Here is a 23,702-nt window from a genome sequence, read left to right on the forward strand (position 1 = left end):
TACATGTCGATGGATGGTCAAGCTTTAAGTTTTAAATTCATATTATTTGGACCTCAATTTTTGTACATAATTGTATATCCTTATCTTAACACTTCCTTCAATTTTTGTGTAATATTAACGGTTTTCCACCAGCATTTCTTATGTCTCATCTCAAAGTCAATATCTTTGGGACTGTATTTAGAAAATTAACCTTCTTCATGCAGAACAACATATATATTATTACGCTGAAAATAAAATACAAATGAATTTATAAGCTAATCTAGTAACCTGAAAATTCTAGTTGGTACACGTATCAATTTATCAATTTTTCTAGTTAATTTACCAGTCGTTCTTGGTCATTTTTCAGTCTTTATAGTCAATTTACTCATCGCGTAGTAATGTTTTTTTTCTAGAATGGAAAGTAGTTATAAAGACAGTGCAGTAAAATAACATCCGAGACCAGGCTTTAACATCAGTAAAGCTCACCAGACATTTTGGACCTTGTATAAAAACATGCAAGATTTCACGCTAATCGTATCATTTCGTCTGTGGTCATACAAACTGTAAAACTTAAAAACGACATTATATATAAATGTTTCTTATTAAGAACGCAGATTTCGTTCCTCTTCTAATATCTACCAGAGAGAAGGTTTGTCTTCAGTTAAAGCTAGTCATTAACGGTTATATTCAGTGTCTTCAAATAATTTACGATTTATTAGTGCATTTATGTCATTAGTAATGTTCTCAGTGTCTTAAAGTCTTTACAGATGTTTCAAAGTCATCTGTACTTGTATTCTTGAGCGTCTTGGAGTCATTAACGATTTCTCCATACTGACAAAAACCACGACAGAACGATAGTCCGTTTTCAACTATTCAAAATAGACTTGGATCTCTCAACATGCTCGACATGTCAAATCGAATTGAATTGTCTCGGGGATATTTTTTGTAGCCCCAGCACCCAAAGATGTTGTTTTGACAAAATCACTACCATGCAATATTAAAATAAACATTACTATACAACGACACAACCCAGCATATCACGGGGTCCAACTGTTGGTTTGCTTCCTGATTTACAGAAACAAATAATAAATAAACAACTTGTATCATGTCAATGTTCCATTACACTTTCTAATGCTTGCTGTCGTTATATATATATAATTATCTCGTTATCATTGTAATGACTGATATTGATATTGTTATATTTGGAGTACTATATATGATATTCGTTGTAAGTCTTCAATAAACTACGAATTGATGACTTAACTTGATAATAAAGATCCAGCAATGTAATGGATGAAATATATAATTTTAAAAGAATCACGATTTTACTAAATATACCGACAATAATCCATAGAATTACTCTTTATTAGTCTAATGCAAATATAAACCTGGTCCCTTGTTGCACTTGTATCTAGATCAGAGTTTTATGAATAAAATTTAACATATTGGATAACTGACCAAGTTTTTCCTTTATTGTGGATGTTCCATGTGCCCCTCTTGTGAAGTTTATATTTCTCTGTTGTTTCGTGTCCCTCTTGTGAAGTTTATATTTCTCTGTTGTTTCGTGTCCCTCTTGTGAAGTTTATATTTCTCTGTTGTTTCGTGTCCCTCTTGTGAAGTTTATATTTCTCTGTTGTTTCGTGTCCCTCTTGTGAAGTTTAAATTTCTCTGTTGTTTCGTGTCCCTCTTGTTAAGTTTATATTTCTCTGTTGTTTCGTGTCCCTCTTGTGAAGTTTATATATCTCTGTTGTTTGGTGTCCCTCTTGTGAAGCTTATATTTCTCTGTTGTTTCGTTTTTTCTTGAGCTTATAGTAGCATGTTTGATTTTAACGAAGTTCAACGTATAATATGTTTACTACTAAACAAAAACATAAATCATGATGAGGCCATTTTTGAACACTCTGACAATTTTTGTACTTTCTATTGTAGGTAGTGCTCATCTCATAAAATGGATTAATGTGTTTTAAGAACCATTTGAGCCCCAATTAATGCAATACAACTTCATTTGAAATCTTATTTAAGAATGGTTCAGTTCGCATATATAGCCTCATTGGGTGAACTAATACTTAACCAAAAGGAGACTATAGATATAAGAAGATGTGGTATGAGTGCCAATGAGACAACTCTCCATCCAAGTCAAAATTTATAAAAGTAAACCATTATAGGTGAAAATTTCGGTCTCCAACACTGAGCCTTGGCTCACACCGAACAGCAAGCTATAAAGGGCCCCAAAAATTACTAGTGTAATACCATTCAAACGGGAAAACTAACGGTCTAATCTATATAAAAAACGAGAAACGAGAAACACTTATGAATTTCATCTAGCTTATATGATCTCTACCATCTTAATTTGAAACCGTTTATCAACTCAATAATCTACAAGACAAACTGACAAAAAAGCTTTCGTTTATCAATTAAATTTGATCGGAATCACTTATCTTCTCCATGAAATATTGTTCAGTTCGAGTACAGACGATTGTCTTCCTGATATGAATGTCAGTCAAGTCACAATACGGTTTCTGAAGAAATACAAAGAACTGATAAAAGGAGATACTCTTGTTAATCACATTTCAATCGCTGTAAAATATAGAAAATTATTAGATTCCAGGGCATACCGTATTAATTAAAGCCTAATAGCTGTTTATGAAGATGATGTATAAAGTCCTTAGAATGCCAGAGATATTTATTCCGAGCGGTAAATCTCATTAAAAGATACAGATTTCTGAAGAAGCGAACTAATTGAAGAATAAGATTCTTTGATCTCAAAGATTATGAAGAACTTCTGTAAAAAAGAACTGAAACCTTTGACAATAACGTAAGAGTAACAAGATCTAAAAGAATATGCCTGTAATAACGCTTGTTAATTTAGTCAGATCGAGTATTCCTACACACTAGGAAAAGTACTTAGCATTTCAAACTAACATTGCGAATGTTGGAATTAATTAAACACTTTTGTTTCACTGTCGTTCAACGATTTTTTCTGTTATAGAACAAAAAAAATATTGATGCATAATTAAAAGCCATGGAACCGTTTATACAGGCTGCCTAATTGAGATGCTTACATTTTCAACAATAAAACAGATCGTAAAATCTATTATACTATATGGAATAAGAGAATGTTGTAGGATTTATCGTTTTTCGATGGTGATTATTTCGCCTAATGTTTTATTGAAAGCTTGATACCTGAAGTTTACATATAAAATGTAGGATTAATAAACAACTTTTTATAAATAATGGTAAGTCTATATTATTCACTGAAAATTTGAAATCCTTTAAAGATTACTTTGTATTTGTCAAATATAATAATGTTTATCTTAAAGTTTGTAAATCTGGAATAAGCGACATAACATAGTGAGCAATCTTTAGAAATTAGCCCTCACAGTTTACCATTATACTCAAAAGAAAGTTTATTGCGATGTTTCGTCATATAAGATTTCATATTTGATGGAAAACCATCAAAAACTTTGATTGATATAAGCAACTTTTTGTAATTTCATTTATTTTACAAAAAAGCACTAATAAAACGTATATATGCAACATGCAGAAGTGTTTGAAATTTTGCATTCCCCCAACACTTAAAGACGTCAGTATATTGTATAATTGAACTGTGGGTCCTTAATTTTATGTATCAAAAGGTATACAACATGATTCTCTGTTTTAACAGGTATACTGGTTCAGATGTAACATTATCATAGCATACATGTACATTCTTCTGTACCTGTCTACAATAATAGGTAAGTCCCAATTTTAAAAGTAGATCGGATATACCCATCTGTATAAATGTATACTATAAGTAATAGGTTAGTCCCAATTTTAAAAATAGATTAGGATATACCCATCAGTATACATGTAAACAATAAGTAATAAGTTAGTCCCAATTTCAAAAAAATATATCAGGATAAATCCATCTGTATACATGTATACAATAAGTAATAGGTTAATCCCTATTCAATATCACTGAATACATACTTCTGTACTGGTACGACAATTTTTTTTTTTTAATATAATTAAGATAATCTGTAAAATCCCTAACCAGTCATAAGCAGCAAGAGAGAGAGAGAGAGGGGAGAAGGAGAGAGAGGAGAGAGGAGAGAGAGAGTCTAAATATCAAAATATTAAATTTCAGTACAAAGAGTTAAGTTTTGTTTCAGCCTATCAGACTGAGAGTAGCTAGATCGCAGTTCTTTCTTTCTGTATATAATAAATCTGTCAAAGAGACGTCTCGACTTCTAATCAATTTTCTTCTAGTATTTAAGGAAGTAAAGAAATGCGTTTTCACAACAACATAATTTCCCACGAGAGGTGAGAAACTTGAATTAATTTTCTCGATTGTTAGAAATCATTACATTTATTATTTCTGAGCCTTGAATAAAACTACAATAGAATTTTATATAAATTGACTTGATATAGAGTGTTGAAATAATTTGTTACTGTAATTTGTATTGATTAGGTATAACAACTTTTGAAACTGTAACTTGATATCGGTCAAATTTCATATGCTTCTAAGAAATCAATTCTTGATTAAAACCAATTAAAAATAAAAATAAAATAGAAAGGTCAAATGAGTATTGGGCACTTTACGATATTTTAAGTTTGTAAGAAAATGAAAATTCCTTTCTTCATGATAAATACACGCGTACTCGCTAACGCCCGAACTTATGCATGGAGAAAGGTATCAGCATTCTCTAACATATACTTTAAGTATTTACTATTTAACAATCAAAGCAAAAACGTTTAGTTTATTTAAAAAACAGATTTAGAGTGAGCCCACAAATTCAAACCCCCTGTCCTTGCTTATAAATGAGAAAAAATATATACGCCAAACAATGCAGAAGCAGACAAAAGAAAGTAGATTAACACACGGCTTAATTTACCAATTTTATTAAACTTGATATGAAAAATAGGAAGTTTTAGTTGCTGAGAAAATGCATCAACCATTAACATTTCTTTAGTATGCACTAACAAAAAATACTTAATATAGCCGATTTCTTCTTTCACTGGACTGTTGATTAATTTTTTTTTATAACCAACAAGTGGTTGGTTTGGTTTTAGTTTACATTGGTCAAAATTCAATAATGACGTAAAATTTACTTTCTCTCATCTGGTTTTGCTATTATCACGTCACGAAAAAGGTGACCATGCCTGATAATGTCACAAAGAATGGACGCATCTTTGTGCAAGTCATTGATAAAGAAAGATAAAGCTTGCCATCATTTTGTCAAACAATAATTTATTTATAGAGAGACAGATTCCAACACCAAATCTCGTGCACTACGATTTTTCTCTGCTCTCGACTTTTTAAATATCTAAATATCTCGTCAAGCCACGCGTTTAAATTTGAAAATAAGCTGCCTCGTAGGATAACAATATTTAAGTTAGTGTCTGGATCTTTATTTCTCTAACTCTATATGCTTTACCGGTTCTGATCAGTTTTAGAAATTTTTTAACACCACACGTTAGTAAATTTGTCTCGTGTAAGATCCAACCATATGCATTCAGAACATTGCACTCATTCATTCCATCAAATCATTAGATAAACATATACTTCCACTATATCAGATATAGTGGTAGTATTATTATCACGTTGACTTCAATATTTATCCAATCTCTCAATAGTTAAATTTTCATTTTTTTTTTTTTAAGTATGAAAATTTAAATATCTCGATTGTAAAACTATCATAATCAACGGGGTGGAGTTTATTGGCAAACAATAAATAGATACATAGTGACTGTCACGGATCTATAAACAATGTAACATGGTATAGTTTATCGATATAAAGTGCATTAATTTAAAAACAAGCATCTATGTGGCAAAAATTATGTAGATAGTTGACATATCTGAACATTTGCCAAACAGTTTAGCTTTTTAACACGTATCAAGAAGTTCCGATGTGTAGATGCTGAGACACATGCGGCAGAAATGTGTTATAGACGTAAGGACAGACAGAATTATCTACCGTGAAAACGTAAATGGTGAAACTATTTTATTAAATATTGTAAAAGGCAGGTGGGCAGCTAACTACGTCCGACATATTATTTTGTAGTTGTCTCAAGTTTCTGTAGACATATTATTCTAGTTATTGACATTTTCTTCAGACTAAAAAATAAACTGAAATAAAATAATTGTATTATTAAGCTTAGGTTATTAACTTTAGAAGTATTTGTTTCTATTACGTCGAAGTCGTAATCTTTTTATACTGCTTTTTGTGAGAGAGAGAGAGAGAGCATTCCAACGACTCAAAAAAGACATAATGGTTTCAACATTGTAACGGTCTTTCATAGTGTTTCGGCAGCTGTCATACATTTTTCATGGGGTACATATGTTGTATAAAGTACTTTTTTCATCAAAGTTATTCGGTTATGCTGAAATCTTTGTGCTAGTAAGAATTATTCTATTTTTGGTTTTCAAAATAAAGCTCTCTACATATTTGAAATTTTAATTGATCATGGGTTTCTATCAGAATATACTATGTTATTTTTCGACATAAATAAGAGGTTGAAGTTTTGTTTACCCATAATATAGTGGACATGCTTTAATCATTTTCCGAATTTTAATAATAGATACTCTCAATCAAACTTTTGTTAAAAAGCTCGTGTATTAAGGACATTTTTAAAATAGATATACTGCTTTTAAAGTGAGTTTTACTGTGCGTATTGCTGTGTGTTTGTTTATTCTACATTGGCTAGAGGTATAGGGGGAGGGTTGAGATCTCACAAAACATGTTTAACCCCGCCGCATTTTTGCACCTGTCCCAAGTCAGGAGCCTCTGGCCTTTGTTAGTCTTGTATGTTTTTTTTATTTAATTTTATAATTGAAAATGGAAATGGGGAATGTGTCAAAGAGACAACAACCCGACAATAGAGCAGACAACAGCCGAAGGGGTCTTCAATGCAGCGAGAAACTCCCGCACCCGGAGGCGTCCCTCAGCTGGCCCCTAAACAAATATGTATACTAGTTCAGTGATAATGGATGTCATACTAAACTCCAAATTATACACAGGAAACTAAAATTAGAAATGATACAAGACTAACAAAGGCCAGAGGCTCCTGACTTGGGACAGGCGCAAAAATGCAGCGGGGTTAAACATGTTTTTTAGTTTATTTATATGTTTTCGAGTTTAGTGTGATGTCCATTTTCATTGAACTAGTACACATTTTTGTTTAGGGCCCAGCTGAAGCCCGCCTCCGGATGCGAGATTTTCTCGCTGTGTTGAAGACCCATTGGTGGCCTTCGGCTGTTTTCTGCTCTTTGCTCGGGTTGTTGACTCTTTGACACATTCCCCATTTCCATGGTCAATTTTATCTATGACCAAAATAAGAGTAATGCAAGTACTATTCTTTTTTGGACCTGTAAGGCTTTTTTTGCGAAAAGCGGGGGTGGCGATAAGCGAGAGTGGCGATATATGTGATCGAGTACATGACAAAATAGTCGTGAATAATTCGCATGACTGGTTGAGTAAATCGATCACTATATATATATATATAGGGAACTGCAAGGACAGACATGTATTTGCAGTTGAATTGTGACGTGCGTGTGTCATTGATATTTTCATTTACAGTTATGTTTTGTCATTACAGACAATTACACGTCTTTAGATTATTTTTTATTTGAAGTCTGCAAACTTTAAGGATATTTATTTGTTCGTCCGTTTTGAATTTCTCAACTATTTGCTTTGTCTTACTTTGTTAATGTACCCTCAAACTTAAATGATTTAATTGCTGGCGACATTGAATGAATCAACGTTGTACAACATAGGGTTTTTTTTTATCTTCGGTATCTGTCTCTACTTCACCATCAGTAGATGTATGATAATAAACAGCTTCAACGATCGATAAGTTCAAGATAAAAACAAGTGATTTTCCGAATTTTCGAAGGTACAGGATAACTGAGTTAAAGGGGACGAGGGTTTACATTATTATGGCAGGTGTTAAATATAGATATAGATTATCGGAACCCTCTCTCCCCACATCCTCCATTATTTCTTTGAATGCAAAAACTATAGCATCTTACAAGTTAATGCTTAGAAAATAAAAATTCATTTCTGTCATGTCTATTCCAAAGTTTACAACATTAATCTGAATGGCAATGTTGATAAACAACTCATTACTCCCGCAGAATTGCACAAAGTAGTGACGGTATTGTCATGATAAGATTATTGCTTGTAATTACTTTCCTCAAGGATTTTGATAAAGAAAATCAGTTATACCATCGAAATATTTGTTTTTTTTAACAAAAGCAAACTACAACCGTTTTATAGTGTCAATCCAGTTGTCATTTTTGTTGATTTAAAATATATAATCAGTAAATGCAAATACAAAAGCTCCGAGTTAAAAAAAAAAAACAACCGAAATCGCAGAGAGGCAAAAACTGTTTAAAGAATGAATATTTGTAATAAGTTGATTCCTCTTGGTTGATATTGTTCCAGTTATTTCCTGTTACAGTCGTTCTTGATGGTAAAACATTTCTAACTCTTCACAGAATAAAATACCTTTTCTCTCTAAAATAACTTAATTTGCTGTAATTATAATTCACTAACATACGTTTTTTTTTGTAACTTTCAACCTATGCATCCAATCTTGATGTTTTAGAGTGCAAGTTTAACTGTTCCATATCACCCTACCTCAGAGATCGTTGGTATTTAGTCAATCAACCAAGAACAATACTTAGGGTCAGAAGAAAGAGTGTGGTGTTCAAAGAGCCTGGCAAAGAAACATTGAGATATAAGTGTGCTGAAGGCAAAGGAAATACTTTTCTTCTCAGGTATGATATATCTTTCATTCCATTTTTTTTTAATTGTGATATAATCTAAGTACAAATTAAAGAAGCAACTGAACAACACAACAACTAAACGGTGATCTGAAGGTTAACTAAACAACACAACAACTAAAGGATGATCTGAAGGTCAACTGAACATCACAACAACTAAACGGTGATCTGAAGGTCAACTGAATATCACAACAACTAAACGGTGATCTGAAGGTAAACTATATCATCAACAGAATAAAAGTGGTTAATACTAAATGTCAATCTCAAAATTGACCAAAGTCTAGACAAGTTTAAAATAGATTTTACAGAGGCTACCAAAGATGTGTCATCAACACAACATTCCTTATAGAACAAAAGTAATTAGTTGATACTGATTTGGAACTTGCGCATTAACATGTGGCGAAGAATGTTTTTAATTTTCATATTGACTTCGGACAACAAATTTGTGAAGTGTACATCGAAGAACGTTCTAATTGATATTGTAGTCTTTCGAAACAGGGTTTATTTGTTAGTTGAAGTTTACTTTGCGACCAATAAATGTTGGAATCTGCTTTAATTGAGCTCTGTCGGATAGTTATCTTGTTGTCAAACCATACCGCGTACATCTCCTTTATATTATTTTTTATTTTGAACTTGCTTTCAGTCACGACAAGTACTCTTAGATCGATAATTTGTGTAGTTTTGTGTTTTGTGTTTTGTTTTATTATTTATTTTACAATTTGTGCGTCGTACTTATCTGACAAGTCAAACCCTATCAAACCAATTTTTTATATTGTGTTCTTATGTTGTGCTGTTGCACTACTGTCCAAGGTAAGGCCGAACATGTTTAAACCCGCCACATTCTTTATGTGTCTGTCCCAAGTCAGGAGCCTGTTATTCAGTGGTTGTTTTTGTTTAATGTCTCTACTATTTGTTTTTTTTTTCGTGTATTGAACCAATACATTGTTACTATTTATACATGATATATAGATATAAGAAGATGTGGTATAAGTGCCTAGAGACAACTCTCCATCCAAGTCACAAATTGTAAAAGTAAACCATTATAGGTCAAAGTAAGGCCTTCAACACGGAGCCTTGGCACACACCGAACAGCAAGCTATAAAGGGCCCCAAAAATGACTAGTGTAAAACCATTCAAACAGGAAAACCAACGGTCTAATCTATATAAAAAACGAGAAACGAGAAACACTTATGAACCACATCAACAAACGACAACCACTGAACATCAGGTTCCTGACTTAGGATAGGTGCAAACAAATGCAGTGGGTTTGAACGTTTTATCTGGCGCCAATCTTCACCCTAACCTGAGACAGTGGTGTAACAATACGACATAAAAGGACACACTATAAAACATTAATTGAAAAAAGGCTTAACTCATCAAAGTATGAATATTAACAGATTTTAGGCAAAAGTAAGATCATGAAAACCAAATAACAATATAGTTAAATTATAAACCACAGAAAATATATCAAAGCCAAAACCAGTATGAAATAATTTTGCCAAACAACCGGTCACTTATGGACCACTCAAAAAGAGCTTGTTGAGGAGGATCTTTAACGTGCAAAGAGCGTGGTGCTCCCTGAACACGGGAGAGCCGACTTAAGTTTTGAGAAGATAATTTGCAATGACTATAACATTTGTTACATTTGCCATTTTGTTTCCTGTTCAAATAATTAATTTACAACATCTGGATAGGTTTTATTATATTGAAATTACATGTAATTATTTCGTGCAGACTTGAAACGCATTGGATAATAGGAGATTCACTTCGTAATTAATTTTCAGGCAACTAGTTAGCACTTGAAATTCTTTTTTGTCAAGTAGTTTCTACCCTAACTTTGTTATAATCACTTATATATTAGAAAAGCAATAGCGTTTTAAATGGAAAACCTTTCAACATGCTTGAGAACATACTTTTGAATACTCCCAATTCTAGTTCAGTACATCATTAACGTGAATGTTATGTACTTTGGATTGCTACTATATTACCTAGATTTATGCATGACCACGTGTTTCTTCCTTTGTTCTGTTACTCAATGTTTTGCTAATCTGCCAGCAGTGCTACTTTATAATCGTAAAGAGAGTTTCCAATGAAAGCATTTTTTATCAAATTTCAAATTTAAATGTAAAGAACGAATTTTATTTCTGATGTCAGAGTTCTACTGCTATCGTTAAAGTTCTTTGTAAATCTGGGACATAGTTCCAAGTGTAAATTAAATTTTCACAAAATATGAATTATTAATCAAAGTAGACATTTTCAAATTTGAATATTAAAAAAAAACCAAAACTACAGCGACGTCAAATGAAGCATAAATCCAGACACAAACATGCAAATTCAGAACAAAAACAACCAGAATTTAATGGAGCTAAATAAACATAGAACAAATAGTTATGATTTGGGAATTAGGTTCGAGTCTATTTTCAATGATCAAGAAAGGTTTTATTACTAAATTACTCATTTTACATTTGTCTGGCCGGTTTCGCTGCATGTGCGAGGTTATTTATTAACAAAAAATGGTTCAGCCAAAGATTGTATATAATTAAGATGCATAAGGTTGATAAAGTTAACTAATGATCTAGAGTTTATAAAATACAAAATGCTGGTACTAGCAGGATTTTCTTTGATATCATGTAAAATGTGTTTTATTCGAGAGCATCATTTACACGAAGTTTTCACATATCTATACGAATATCTTCTCATTCACATATTTTCTTTTCAATTTCAGAATTCGAGACTATAGGCCCGGTTATCATGGTTACTTATGTATCGGATTTGCTTACATCGCATATCATGCACGTGCAGAATACAGCCTCGTTCGGCTAAATGGCAAGTCATAATTTTAAGCATAATGATATATTAAAAGAAAAAAATGTTTTATACGTCATCAATTCGAAAAATATTAAAGAAAAAAAAATACTTTGGTTATTCTTCTAAATGTATATCCGCTCGGCAATAAACTTACTTTCTGCTGTATAATTCTTATATGTCGACTTTTAATAATTGAACCAAGTAAATTAATGAAAGGGGAGTAAAACAAAACAATAGACACGTAAAAATATCAAAAAGGAGTATATTGATAATATCAAAATTCAATTTGATGTAATCAGAATGTGATTTTATAACAAATCCGCACAGATACTTAGATCAAACAAGAACTGTAATAATATGCACCTTTATGTGTATATCAGAACATAAATCATCTGGCACCACTCATTGATCAGGAATATAGATACAGAATGAAAACGAATGGCACCACTCATTGGTCAGGAATATAGATACGGAATGAAGACCAATAGATATCTTCCAATTCAAAATCTGTGTATTGAATTCTGTGAACGATAAGTTAGAAAAATGAGTTAAATAATGGTGAGACACAGAAAATAACGGGTGACTTGGAAAGTTTGGCAGTCTATACGGTGCCAAATATGACACACTCGTCCAATTTACAAAATATAGATACCCAGTGTTAAGCCACAGCTAGTGGTTAAAAGAAACAGGCTGAGACTCAGTCGATAAAGGATATAAATTCATAGATCATGCGAACCGTAGAAAATTTCGTAGTATTAGGACTATGCAAACTTTAGGACCGGTTACCATAGGGTAGATACGATCGAATGTAACCAAACCATGTGTGATTTGGTGAGCGGTCCTAATGTAAGTAACGGAAAATTAGATGTACTTCTACTATGAATTTTTTAAAGAGAAGTCTGTCTCTGACTTCGAAATAAACGTTCCAATCACTTATTTTACAAGTAAAGATTGAATGAATTAGATGATTTTATGAATGTTATAATATTTGACTACATTGATTGCATTAAAAAGTTAGCAAAGGGAAGCAATACCTCTTCGAATATAACATACAAAACGTCAGAAAATAGCAAATACCTGTAAACATGAATCGTTTGAGTTCATAAGACAATTGGTTATTTCTTTCTTTTAATCAGATCCGTCTATTGGTCACAGCTTGATGGGACCTTTATTGTACAGAGGAGATTTTGGTCCTATGTCATTGAATGATGTGTGTCTTGGTTCATCAGTGCCTGTCTATTCATATCTTCAGCGAACAAGTATGTTGATTTTTAAGTATGTGTCGGCTAATATGCAAGAACAAAAGTACGAAACTACGTATACAAAACTCTCGCTTGCAATATCCTTCTTTGCGTTTCTATGAAATTATTTCTAAAAGATGGACTGTTTCTAATTATTTATCTTGTCACATTTCAGATAGCTTGTAATATATTTCAGAGCTTACAATGAATTATTACTTAAGATACAATATAAGTGTCAAAAGATGTATTTTTTCTGTATCATGATGACATGAATATATGCATACTTGATACTAATGGGGGCGATCGGACATAATTTGTAAAGACAATTCAAGCGCCTTGGAAGGATGAGCGATTCTTTTTGCACTATTGACATCAGCAGTGCTCGTATGATCAGATACCGTCGGTGATAAGCGATAAACGAATGACATGAAAGTGACTAACGGAATTCGGTAAATATCAAATGTCATGATGACGAGGAAAAGACTTTCAAAATAGTGATTTCAGTTGTTGAAGACCGCGATAAATGTCTGCACTCAGAATTTCTTTTGAAATTTGACGTGTACAATTTACACCTTTGTAGTGTTTTTGGATAATGAATAAAAAGTTAATTAGGTATACGTTAATGAAACAACGGTACACAAACCCAAAGGACGATTTTATCGATTTTCTGGTTTTGATATTCAACAATTTCTATACACATTATGTCAAGCTCTAAATCTCTCCGTGTCACGTGATAAGTTGTAAATACAAACTCCCCGGTTTTTTTTCTTTGGTTTAGGTCCGGGATGTAAGTTTCCGAAGGTACTTCGTCATTCCTGGAGTACTTCTATTAAGATTGCATGGAGAGTGTCCTTTACAAAATCTGATTTCACTCTGACATTAATGAATGGGACAGATGTTTTATTCAGATGTGAGAAAAGAGATAAACATATCTTTCAACTGCGGTAAGTACAATCGTCAAGATTTATACAAACATATCATTCGCATAATTTTCTTTTGTACTATAGATGATCGAAGAAGCAAGATGAGAAGTATACATATAAAAAATGAGAAACTCTTTTGAAACCAATACCTAGATTTCTACCACTGTCGTAAACCGTTAATTGTAAAAAAGGAGTATGGTATGATTGCCAATGAGACAACTATCCACCAAAGTTCAAATGAAGCTAGTTCAAAGCCAATAACAACTAACAAAAAAAAATACTGCATCTTAGACTAAAATATTAATCAGTACACATCCAACATCCAATGGATTTAGTATAAATATCTCATTAACAGACAGAGAAAAACATGACCTTGTGCAATGCCAATATACAGGTATCGACAGATTGTAGAGCCATGCATGTACATAATGTATTATATAAAAATAATATTTAGTTTGATTTCAATTAACTGACAACAAAATCAATATTTGTATTAAAAAAAACAATATTTAAAGATCTTTTTACAGTGTTGAATTAGAAACCTTTTAGAATAATTGACAAGTTTACCCGGATCGTATCTAAACATTCCCGTAAAAATTAGGGTGTGCTATTCCGTTTGAAATAAATTTTTTCTACAAGTACAGCCAAACTGGCAAACCAAATCTTTGTATCTATGGAAGAATTTAGTAAAGGTTTTAAGCAATTTGTGGTAACGAAATCCCTGACTTAATAATTTACATTAAAAGTACAATTAAATTCGTATAGATACTATAATGTTATGTTTGTCTAATATTATTTTATCGCGAATAAAAGTATGTACACGATTTCTTGTCATTTGCTCTGAAAAAATATTTGTACTACTAGTATACTGACCGACTTTAGAAACGCAACACTAGATTATTCTTTTTAAATTTTTGAATGAATGTGGCATCGTCAAAAGCAATGACTGCCTATAACAAACGCCAAAATGATTGTCAGAAAGATCAACCAATTCTGTTCCACATGTTTTGGGTTCTGTTTTACACCTTCTGAATATGCGTTTGTTCCACCCATTACAATGGGTTTTGGCAATTATGCGGTGGAAACTTCAGGGCTTTAAATGTTTTTCTTCAGTCGATTCTTTGGCAGTTCAGTTTATGGGAAACGTTTATGGCATGAATCTGTGCGCAATGGCATTCGGCAATTTGATATGCAGTTGACGTTGCGACCGTAAACATGTCTCGCAAATGACGTTGCGTATTTAAATTCTATTGACGTTGCATTGTCACTACATGTTGATCTGGTCATTGATGGTCAGTAACAAATCCCGTCTACCTGTATCGTTGTCGGAAGGACAGTAAGACGAGTTTCTGAAGTAAAACTGTGTGGTTGCAGCACGTTCACGTTTTCCTGTTTGCAGTATTCTTATGGGCTGATTCAGTTTTTTATTCCTCAGTCTTGGAAATATGGATATGCAACATTTTTTAACTGATATTAGTGTGGCCAAGGATTGAAAGAACTGTTTCACGAAGCAAAACAAACTGAAACAAATTTTTATGGGTTCCATATTTCGCTTTAAGAAATTCAAATATCCGGTATGTTCAATAACCACAGGTAAGTCAGATGTTGATTTTTTCTTACGAGAAAGAAGTATGGTAAGCATTAAAAGTAGTTGTATGAGAATCAATCATGATGTGGAAAAAAAAGCAACAAAATGAGTGTTGCGTTTTTAGTCAGTCAGTATATGTCGAATCTTCCGGGTGTGTTTTATAATTTATTGTGATTGGATCAATTCATTTCAACATGATATCGTTGGCTTAAATCATTTCAGAGCTATTACCATAACATCAGGTCAGGATGGAATATTGTGCCTTCGTATTAAATCATTACGTAACGATCCTTTCTATGATTTTGAAATCGCCCGGATGAATAGTAAGTATAAGATAGAACACATAATAAGTTACTCCAACGAGCACACAAAAACGAAAACATATCACCATAGAAACCCACAAGCATTTTAAAATATTGCTATGAATAACGTATTTTTTCTTTAGACCAAGAGCAAACACTATATTAGATATAACGCTTTAAGAAAGTAAGAAAGGAACAAGTAAAATAACAAAAATACCGAACTTGAAAATTCAAAGACGGAAAGTCCCTTATCAAATGACAAAATCAAAAGCTCATACGAAGACCATGTACGCTAATATTTTTAGCTCAGATTTTTTATTGTATTTTGTAAAATTGTAGGTGGAAGTACAGAAATGGGGATGATTATGACAATACCACGTGGCAAACCATTTCACATGCACGAAGATTGTGATTGGATAGACAGTCCTGCTCGTTCGGAGTTTCTTTACACTCTTCCTAAAGCATGATGTTGAAAAGTGTAAAACTGTTTTATTCTGAATATCTGTATATTCATAAATTCATAATGATGTAGTTTCTGTTATTACTGACTAATTGTTTTGGTGTTTTATTTATATTTGTGTCTATTTATCTTGAAAATTTCATTACTTATAAAGTCATGTCTTTGGCTAACCTCGGGCCTTTGTTAGTCTTGTATACTTTTTTTTTAATTTTGGTTCTTTTATGTTTCGGAGTTTAGTGTGACGTCAATTTTCGCTGAACTAGTATACATTATTGTTTAGGGGGCAGCTGAAGCCCGCCCCCGGGTGCGTTATTTTCTCGCTGTATTGAAGACCCATTGGTGCCTTGGGCTGTTTTGTGCTCTTTGATCGGGTTGTTGTCTCTTTGACACATTCCCCGTTTCCATTCTCAATTTTACACTACCATTAAGCTCTATTTATAACAACTACATGATGAAAAGAAGAATAAGCAATTTTTAAAGTATTACGATTGATTTCTTTTAATTATTTGAAAAACGGAATCGAATGTCATTTAGTTTTCCTTAATAAATTACTTTCGGAAACAAATTTAATAAAGCAGGTTTTGATGTTTTATGTTATTGCATATTCTTGAAGATACTTTATATACTACCATTTAAAAACTGAAATGTTTCAAAGTTTTGCTGGATTTTTTTAAATAGAGGGTAGTAAAAATGCGTTTTGATAATTGACTGTATAATACATAATTGATTAACCTATGATAACATTATTTTGTTCATGTTTTCTCCCTATATGTATCAACTATGATTCAGTTCCGCTGATTAGTTTTCATGTTCGTAGGATGCAGAATTTACTAATCATGTCCCTTTAAGAGAAACGAACAAGCTGTTCTGATTGTTTGATTGCATACACAGTCAAAACTTTTTAAAAGGGTACCAGTGGGAAGACAATATATGACCTTTATAATCAGGTTTCTCTCATACAGAGGTTGAATTTATACGTAAGAATCAAGATTGGGACATATGCACTGGCTTCTGACAATAATTTGCTAAACAGAATGTCTGTAAAGACAGGTTTGACTGAATGTCACATAGCTCTGAGATTAGTGTCAACAACAATCTTTTGCATGCTGCTGGACGAATGATATTTACATTCTTCTTGCCCTTTAACGAGCAGTGCATTACATTTGCGCACATTACCATTACATTTGCGGGCAAAAATCATAACGTTTGCGCGCAGCTTTTGATTACATTTGCGCGCATTCTTTTACAGAGAAACTCCGGTAAATACAGGTCGATTATACTTATTCATTTATTTAACTATTATTTTCGAGCAGGATAAGACCGTATTTATTGTGCACAAACACTTAGTCCTGGACACATATACAGATGAAAATGTAAAACTTAATCTAAAGATTAAAAGTACTGATTTTACATGTCGGAACGTTCACAAAAATACATGGATGTGCTGAATATAATTTCTTGCAATTATTTATGGTGCATCGCCATGCAATATCCCCGACTTAAGTGTTCTGTCGATACTGACAGTAAATCTATTGTACACTAATGATTTTCCCCTGATTCGTTTCTGAAAAACTAAACTCCACGTATGTACCTTGACGCAATTAAGTTGCATGTATGTCTTAAGCTGTATTTTTTTTAGAATTCATAATGAATTATCTTTATTTTACCTGTGTTATCTGTAAAATGAATGCGCGCAAATGTAATTAAAAGCTTCGCGCAAACGTATAAAACTTTAATCCCCAAATGCGCGCAAATGTAATGCGCCCTTAACGAGCACATGGAAATTTAGAGTGAAGAAAGGGGGACTACATTGTGAAAAGATAGTATCGATTTTGCCATTGTAATTTTCTCATTTTAAGTAGTACTAATAAGATAGCCATCTGCTATAAGATGTCATGCCTGGAAGAGTTCTTCTGATAGAAAAGTCACGGAAATTAAGTTTTTTAAGTGAGCAGTTATTTTGAAGGTCCCTAGTGTGGACAGTGTATAACTTGAAAATTTTTTTCATACACTTTCCAAATTTATTTCTTTATATTTTATACATGAAATATTAAGTAAGGGGATAAAATTACATGTTTAAAAAATTTGGGTGCTAAATCTTTATGTTAAGTAGTGATTTGGTCCAGTTAAAAAAGGTAAAAAACTAGTATGTCTGAAGCTGTCAAACTGAATTTTAGACCCCCTTAACATAGAATTGTCAATATTTTGAGTTAGAGCTGTTAGACTTTTCTATAATTTTGATATTACTTGTCCCAATAGTAGTACACTACACTGTAAAAATCTTTTTGAGATAGAGCAGGTGCGATTTTTTTAGTTTGAATTTATTGTCTAAAAGAAATGCACTACGAAATAACTGTTCTCGGGCCATGTTATTCATATCAAGTACCACAGTCCTAGTAATGATTGATATAGCATTTCATTGTTTAAATCTAAAAAGCTAGGGAGCGACTAGGTGCACCTCACTCGTCCTTGTTTTCGTGTGTTTGGAACCTCTTGCCCATTTGAATAATAAACACACCAACATTCCCCAACGCAAGGGTCACATTGTGTAGGAGCAAACCAACCTGAAACACAAAAATTACAATGTTTATATTAAAATGTTATAGATATAAGAATTGTAATACAAAAACATTCAGAAGTGAAATCGAATATCAAGCTTGTCGACGGGAAGAAATTCTTCTGACCGCGAGTCGTTAGCAGGGTAGGGGCGAGATTGTTATTTTTTTTTCCTTCTTACTCGATGCTTTTTTATGACGTCTGAAAGTAAAGACTGTTAACGTGCGTACAAAACATAGACTGCACAGAGACCATCTATGTGGTACTTCTCTTTTTCTATTTGACTCTTCATTACAATAAAAGGGGACAGGATACCAAGGGTTAGTTTCACATCATTGGACGAAGAAAGACCCTGCCATGTATTATAAATAGAATAAAAACTATCAACAAAACCGTACACAGAAAGGTAAGATTGAGCAACACGAACCCCACTAACACCCCCTAAACAAATACAGAAAGTGAACTCAGTTTCTGTTCCATTTATGACACCATCATGTTGCTCATGTTAAAATCCGGTAAGCTATAGTCCATGATTATACTCTAAATAATTGAAAAATGTGAACGTTTGGAATAAAAATTTGAATAGTTTTCAAGACAGAGATTAGAAAAATTGTGACAAATAGAAACAATACAGACATTGAAAAATCACAAAAAAATTAAGCAAACACAAGACAACCTCAATTTAAAAAACTCATTGATCGATCCTGAATAATCTTGAGTATACAAAAACCATATACAGTACAAAACAACACAAAAACCTTAACTATTTAGAAGAAAATTGCAGTAAGGATAAAGTATTAATTTACCTTCTGGTGTACACCTTGGCTTGATTGGACACGGAGTTGTCGTCGGGACTGTCGGCGTCGTTAATACCTCTGTAGATGTATCAGGCGTCGTGGTTAATGCCTCACTTGTAAAATCGGTGTCTGTTGTTGATACCGCAGTAAAGGTTGTGGTCTCGGATGACGATTCACTGGTGAAAGAAGTGTCTCCTGTAGTGATTGGTTCAGTTGAAGTATACGAGGTAGTAACTGTTGATTGATCATCGGTAATTTGATCTGAAGTTCCAGATTGTGGTGTAGTAATAGTGTCATTTTGTGTCATTTTTAATGATGCAGTTGTTATATTCAATGGTGAATCTGTTGTAATTTGTGATAAAAATGTCATTAATGTTGTGGAATTTGGTGAGGATCCACCATTGCTGGATTTATTCGCCGTTGTTTTGGCAAGGGAGATCAGTAAAGGCGTTGTGTTATTATGGGTTGGTTTCGTTGCATGTACCAAGATCATTTGTTTTAAAGTGGTCAATGACTGTCCGTTTGTAACCGCTCTCTTCGCTTGTCGTTTGCCTCTGAGATGTATTTCAGTTTGGTACTTCTTGAGAGCAACAAAACATGGCCGACTTCCTTGCAAAACTTCTGTTCAAGATATCATCATATGATTTAATAAATAAGAATAGATTTCTTATGAAATATAAAACGCATTGTATATCTGTTTTATGAATATAATCATGTTATGTACAAAACTTTTTTTATTAAAATATTTTGGTCTTCTTTTTGTTATTCACTGATGTTATATTTATCGATCTAAAATGTTCACTTTTTATTTTAGGCATAAACAGTGCTTTTGATCAATTTTAACATTGGTTAATTTTTATTTGTGTTCTGATGTTTCGGTAAATACAAATATGTTCAATCACGTTTCAGTGTTAAAAAAGGTTATCAAAGATTCTTCGCTTACAATTTCACAACACCAGACGCGCGTTCAGTTCTAACGTAATCGTCCCATACTGAATATTTTAATAATTTTCCTTAAACTTGTCTACATTTATTATTGGGACCACACAATTCCCACTAAGGCACAAAAAGATAATGCAAAGAGAGACTGTCGTAGGTTTCAAAGAAAAAATATAAATTTTTACCAAAAGTCCGTAACATTGTGTTAATTTCAAACGGTGAAATTCCATTAAAGTATGAGATTTTCAAAGTTAATACACAAAAATTGTTTCAGCAATATTTTTGCAGGAATTGAACGATATTTTTTTCTGGTATAGTTTCAAATATTGAATTAGTAATCTGTGAGTCCAAGAATTTTCGAATTGCTCAAATAATTTTAAACCATTAATTAACATCCAGGCTATCATACATAATTACCATGATATTTCAGACTTATATTAAACTACGTTTCTACTACGTATTCTGACAGTTATGGATATTCCTATTGAGAATATGAGAAAAAACAAAAAATAATATATATCTACTAGGGTTTCAGACCATTTTATAGGTACCACAAAACTGGTCATTTTCAATATTATACTTTAGATATAAAATGCAACGGTGAATTTCAACAAGACTTTGGCAGATGATGTCCGCCTGCCCTTTCAATCGTAAAAATATAAGAAAAAATAAACGAGAGAAAAATTTTGCAGTTACATAAGGCCTATATCCCCTAATTGAATAAGTTGATGACTGGAGAAGCATGTAGATCGACTTCATAGACTTTAAGGCTGAGTATGATTTAAACATTAATTTTAAAAAAAATCATAAGTTCAAAGGTTGAAGGGATACCGACAACACAATGGCAAAAAAGGAAAAAACGACGAAAAGACAAACAACCCGTGACGGTATTTAAAACACTACATAGAAAACAAAAGACTGGGCAACAGTTAAAAATAATACATTATGAAATATAATAAGACCGTATGAATATACCGCCTGGTTTTCTGCATACTCCTTTTGGTTCGTGGTGATTTCCGAAGTTGCCACCTGCACCTAAATAATCAGTGGGAACTGAGGCCTGGCAACTTAGTCCAAAGGTACATTTTCCATATATCTGCCAAGGTCCACCACATTCCTCTCCCTCAATCTAAAATAAGTGCTGAACTCTTAATCTCACAGTTCATAATTTTCATGGAATTGATTATCAAGAATCAATACTTCACAAACTTATATATAAAAACGGAAAGGCCTTCTAGTCAAATACTGAGATTGCTGCGTACTCACATAGCTAAAAATTCCGAATATTGCCACAATGGTGGCGGAAGGTACTTTTGTGTGCTAAGTGTGAAATTCTATTGGCTATTAAGGAGTATACTGAGATTTATTACTAACTTTTGAAATTTTCGGCTCAGGATTTTGGAAAGGAGCTTAAACGCCCGTTTCTTCACCTATGAATGACAACACAACATTATGTGACAATAACGCTGTAAGACTGAAAGTAACCCAATTGACCACTATCAAAATAAAACTTGACAATAGAAGCTGAATTAAGTACCTGAACAACTGAGGACATTTGTGTTATACCAGACCGCGAGATTACTAACATTTACATGTAAGACAGTCAGAAGCACTTTGGTTAAGATAATTTAATACATTCTATAAAAATGCTTTGTTAATGCATTAACTAAAATAATGTATAAACCTTGGAACAAATTTGGCAACATCCACATGGATCCAGAACGAGAGTGCTAGTCGTAGGACAGGTTGGTACTGGTCCACAATAAGTGTCTCTGTGTTGATAGTCACAGTCACATGATAAACATGTGATACTAAAATTTTAAAAAAATGTATGAATGCATTTTATCTTCAAGACAACTGTATTAAAGATGTTTAATTTCAGAATAGTGACATACTGTCACATTTGGTCACGTTTTAGGGTCAGAGAATCTACATGAAGCAAAAGTTTATAAACTTGGTTGTCTTCGGGTTAGACAAGAAAAATTTACCAGTCCGTGTTCGTATGGTGTGTTAAAAGACTATTGTTAACGGTAGTAACATGACGGTGTCATAAGTGGAGCACGTGCAGGGTTGGTTTTTTGTTTTTACTATACAGTGTCGTCTGTTTTTTTGTTTTTTTGTTTAATCTTTTGGATTTTGATTGCGCTTTTAAAATCTCATCATTTTTTTCAAATAAAAACAAACAGTTTTCATGGTAAAGGATAGACGATACTGCAACTGGTATATGGAACACAAACAATATCCCCCTTTTAAATCCAATCCTAAGTTACTACTGGATTGAATAACAACCACAATTCCTTGGTGGCATTCATGGAACATTTTGACGGTAAGACGCATAAAGGGTGATAAAGGAATGCGTGATCAAAATTATTTAGAAGTTTCTGATAACATGAGCTAATATGATGGTCATTAGCGTATTTGCCTAATGCGCAAATTTGTATTTTATTACCGTTTATGCATTTGAGGTTATTTTAATTTCCTTTCCTTTTTGATGTATTTTTTTGTACTTTGATTCGAATTCAACGCGTTGAATTATCTCATACTAACGGCAAATCCTATAAACTTTAAATTTTTTCTAAACCAATCGCTCCAATAAATTACAATGCAATCAGGCTCTTTAATTGAGAACAATTAATAACAGTTATTATAGTTAACTATATTTAACATACCTTGAAACAAAAGATGTAATAATTAAAATCACGAATTTATTCATTGTCCCTGTCAGTACAAGTGATCTGATGAAGATGTCCGTTATCAGCAGGCATGTTTATTAGTTACGTATCAATGTGAAGTTGTTTGGGTACTCCATGTTTAGTTATATCGCGTACAAACAATATATACATTCACATGATGTACCCAGAGACTCTTTAACCTTTTTCAGTATACACTACCACATCTTTATTTCAACGTTATACATGTATCTATCTTTCACAATCGTGGTCACTTTTAAACATATGAAAACGGGGATTTCATGTTAATATCAATGAGACACTATTGATAAAGAGCTGCACCATGATCGCATGATACGACCGTCGGCCTTTAAGCTCGTCTTTAAGCTTTAAATGAATTTATATGATCAATTAGAAATACTGTGAGCAATGCTCAAATAGACCCCTCCCCTCTTTTCCAAAAGAAAAAGAAAAAAAGACATGCACACACAGTGATGCCCATTGACACAAATCATGAATAATTTGGCACTATTAAGACCTCAAATTGAACTAAGATTGTGGCTCCGATTTTTGAACGAATAAAATTCTATAACCCTCCAAAGTGTGAAAAATGAACAGTTTTCAACGATTTTTCAAAGAATATAGTTCCATAACTCCGCAATGTCATATCAGA

The 23,702-nt window shown here is 32.8% G+C and overlaps 1 protein-coding gene and 1 long non-coding RNA gene across 2 annotated transcripts; one reads left to right on the forward strand and one right to left on the reverse strand.

The window, feature by feature from the left end:
• The first annotated feature begins 2,682 nt into the window (after positions 1–2,682).
• On the forward strand, positions 2,683–16,814 carry LOC127704298 (uncharacterized). Its single transcript, XM_052208307.1, has 8 exons — positions 2,683–3,215; positions 3,644–3,713; positions 8,569–8,740; positions 11,472–11,572; positions 12,691–12,813; positions 13,574–13,739; positions 15,529–15,629; positions 15,948–16,814. The coding sequence occupies exons 1-8, from the start codon at positions 3,213–3,215 to the stop codon at positions 16,073–16,075; spliced, it is 864 nt and encodes a 287-aa protein (XP_052064267.1). The 5' UTR covers positions 2,683–3,212; the 3' UTR covers positions 16,076–16,814.
• A 1,324-nt stretch (positions 16,815–18,138) lies between these two features.
• On the reverse strand, positions 18,139–21,476 carry LOC127704319 (uncharacterized). Its single transcript, XR_007983223.1, has 3 exons — positions 21,336–21,476; positions 19,431–20,042; positions 18,139–18,632 (listed from the first exon to the last, which is right to left on the reverse strand). It is a non-coding gene; the product is annotated as an uncharacterized LOC127704319 (long non-coding RNA).
• Positions 21,477–23,702: the final 2,226 nt, after the last annotated feature.

This window comes from Mytilus californianus, unplaced genomic scaffold (genome assembly GCF_021869535.1).
Source record: "Mytilus californianus isolate M0D057914Y unplaced genomic scaffold, xbMytCali1.0.p SCAF_6, whole genome shotgun sequence".
In the NCBI taxonomy this organism is placed as follows: Eukaryota; Metazoa; Mollusca; class Bivalvia; order Mytilida; family Mytilidae; genus Mytilus; species Mytilus californianus.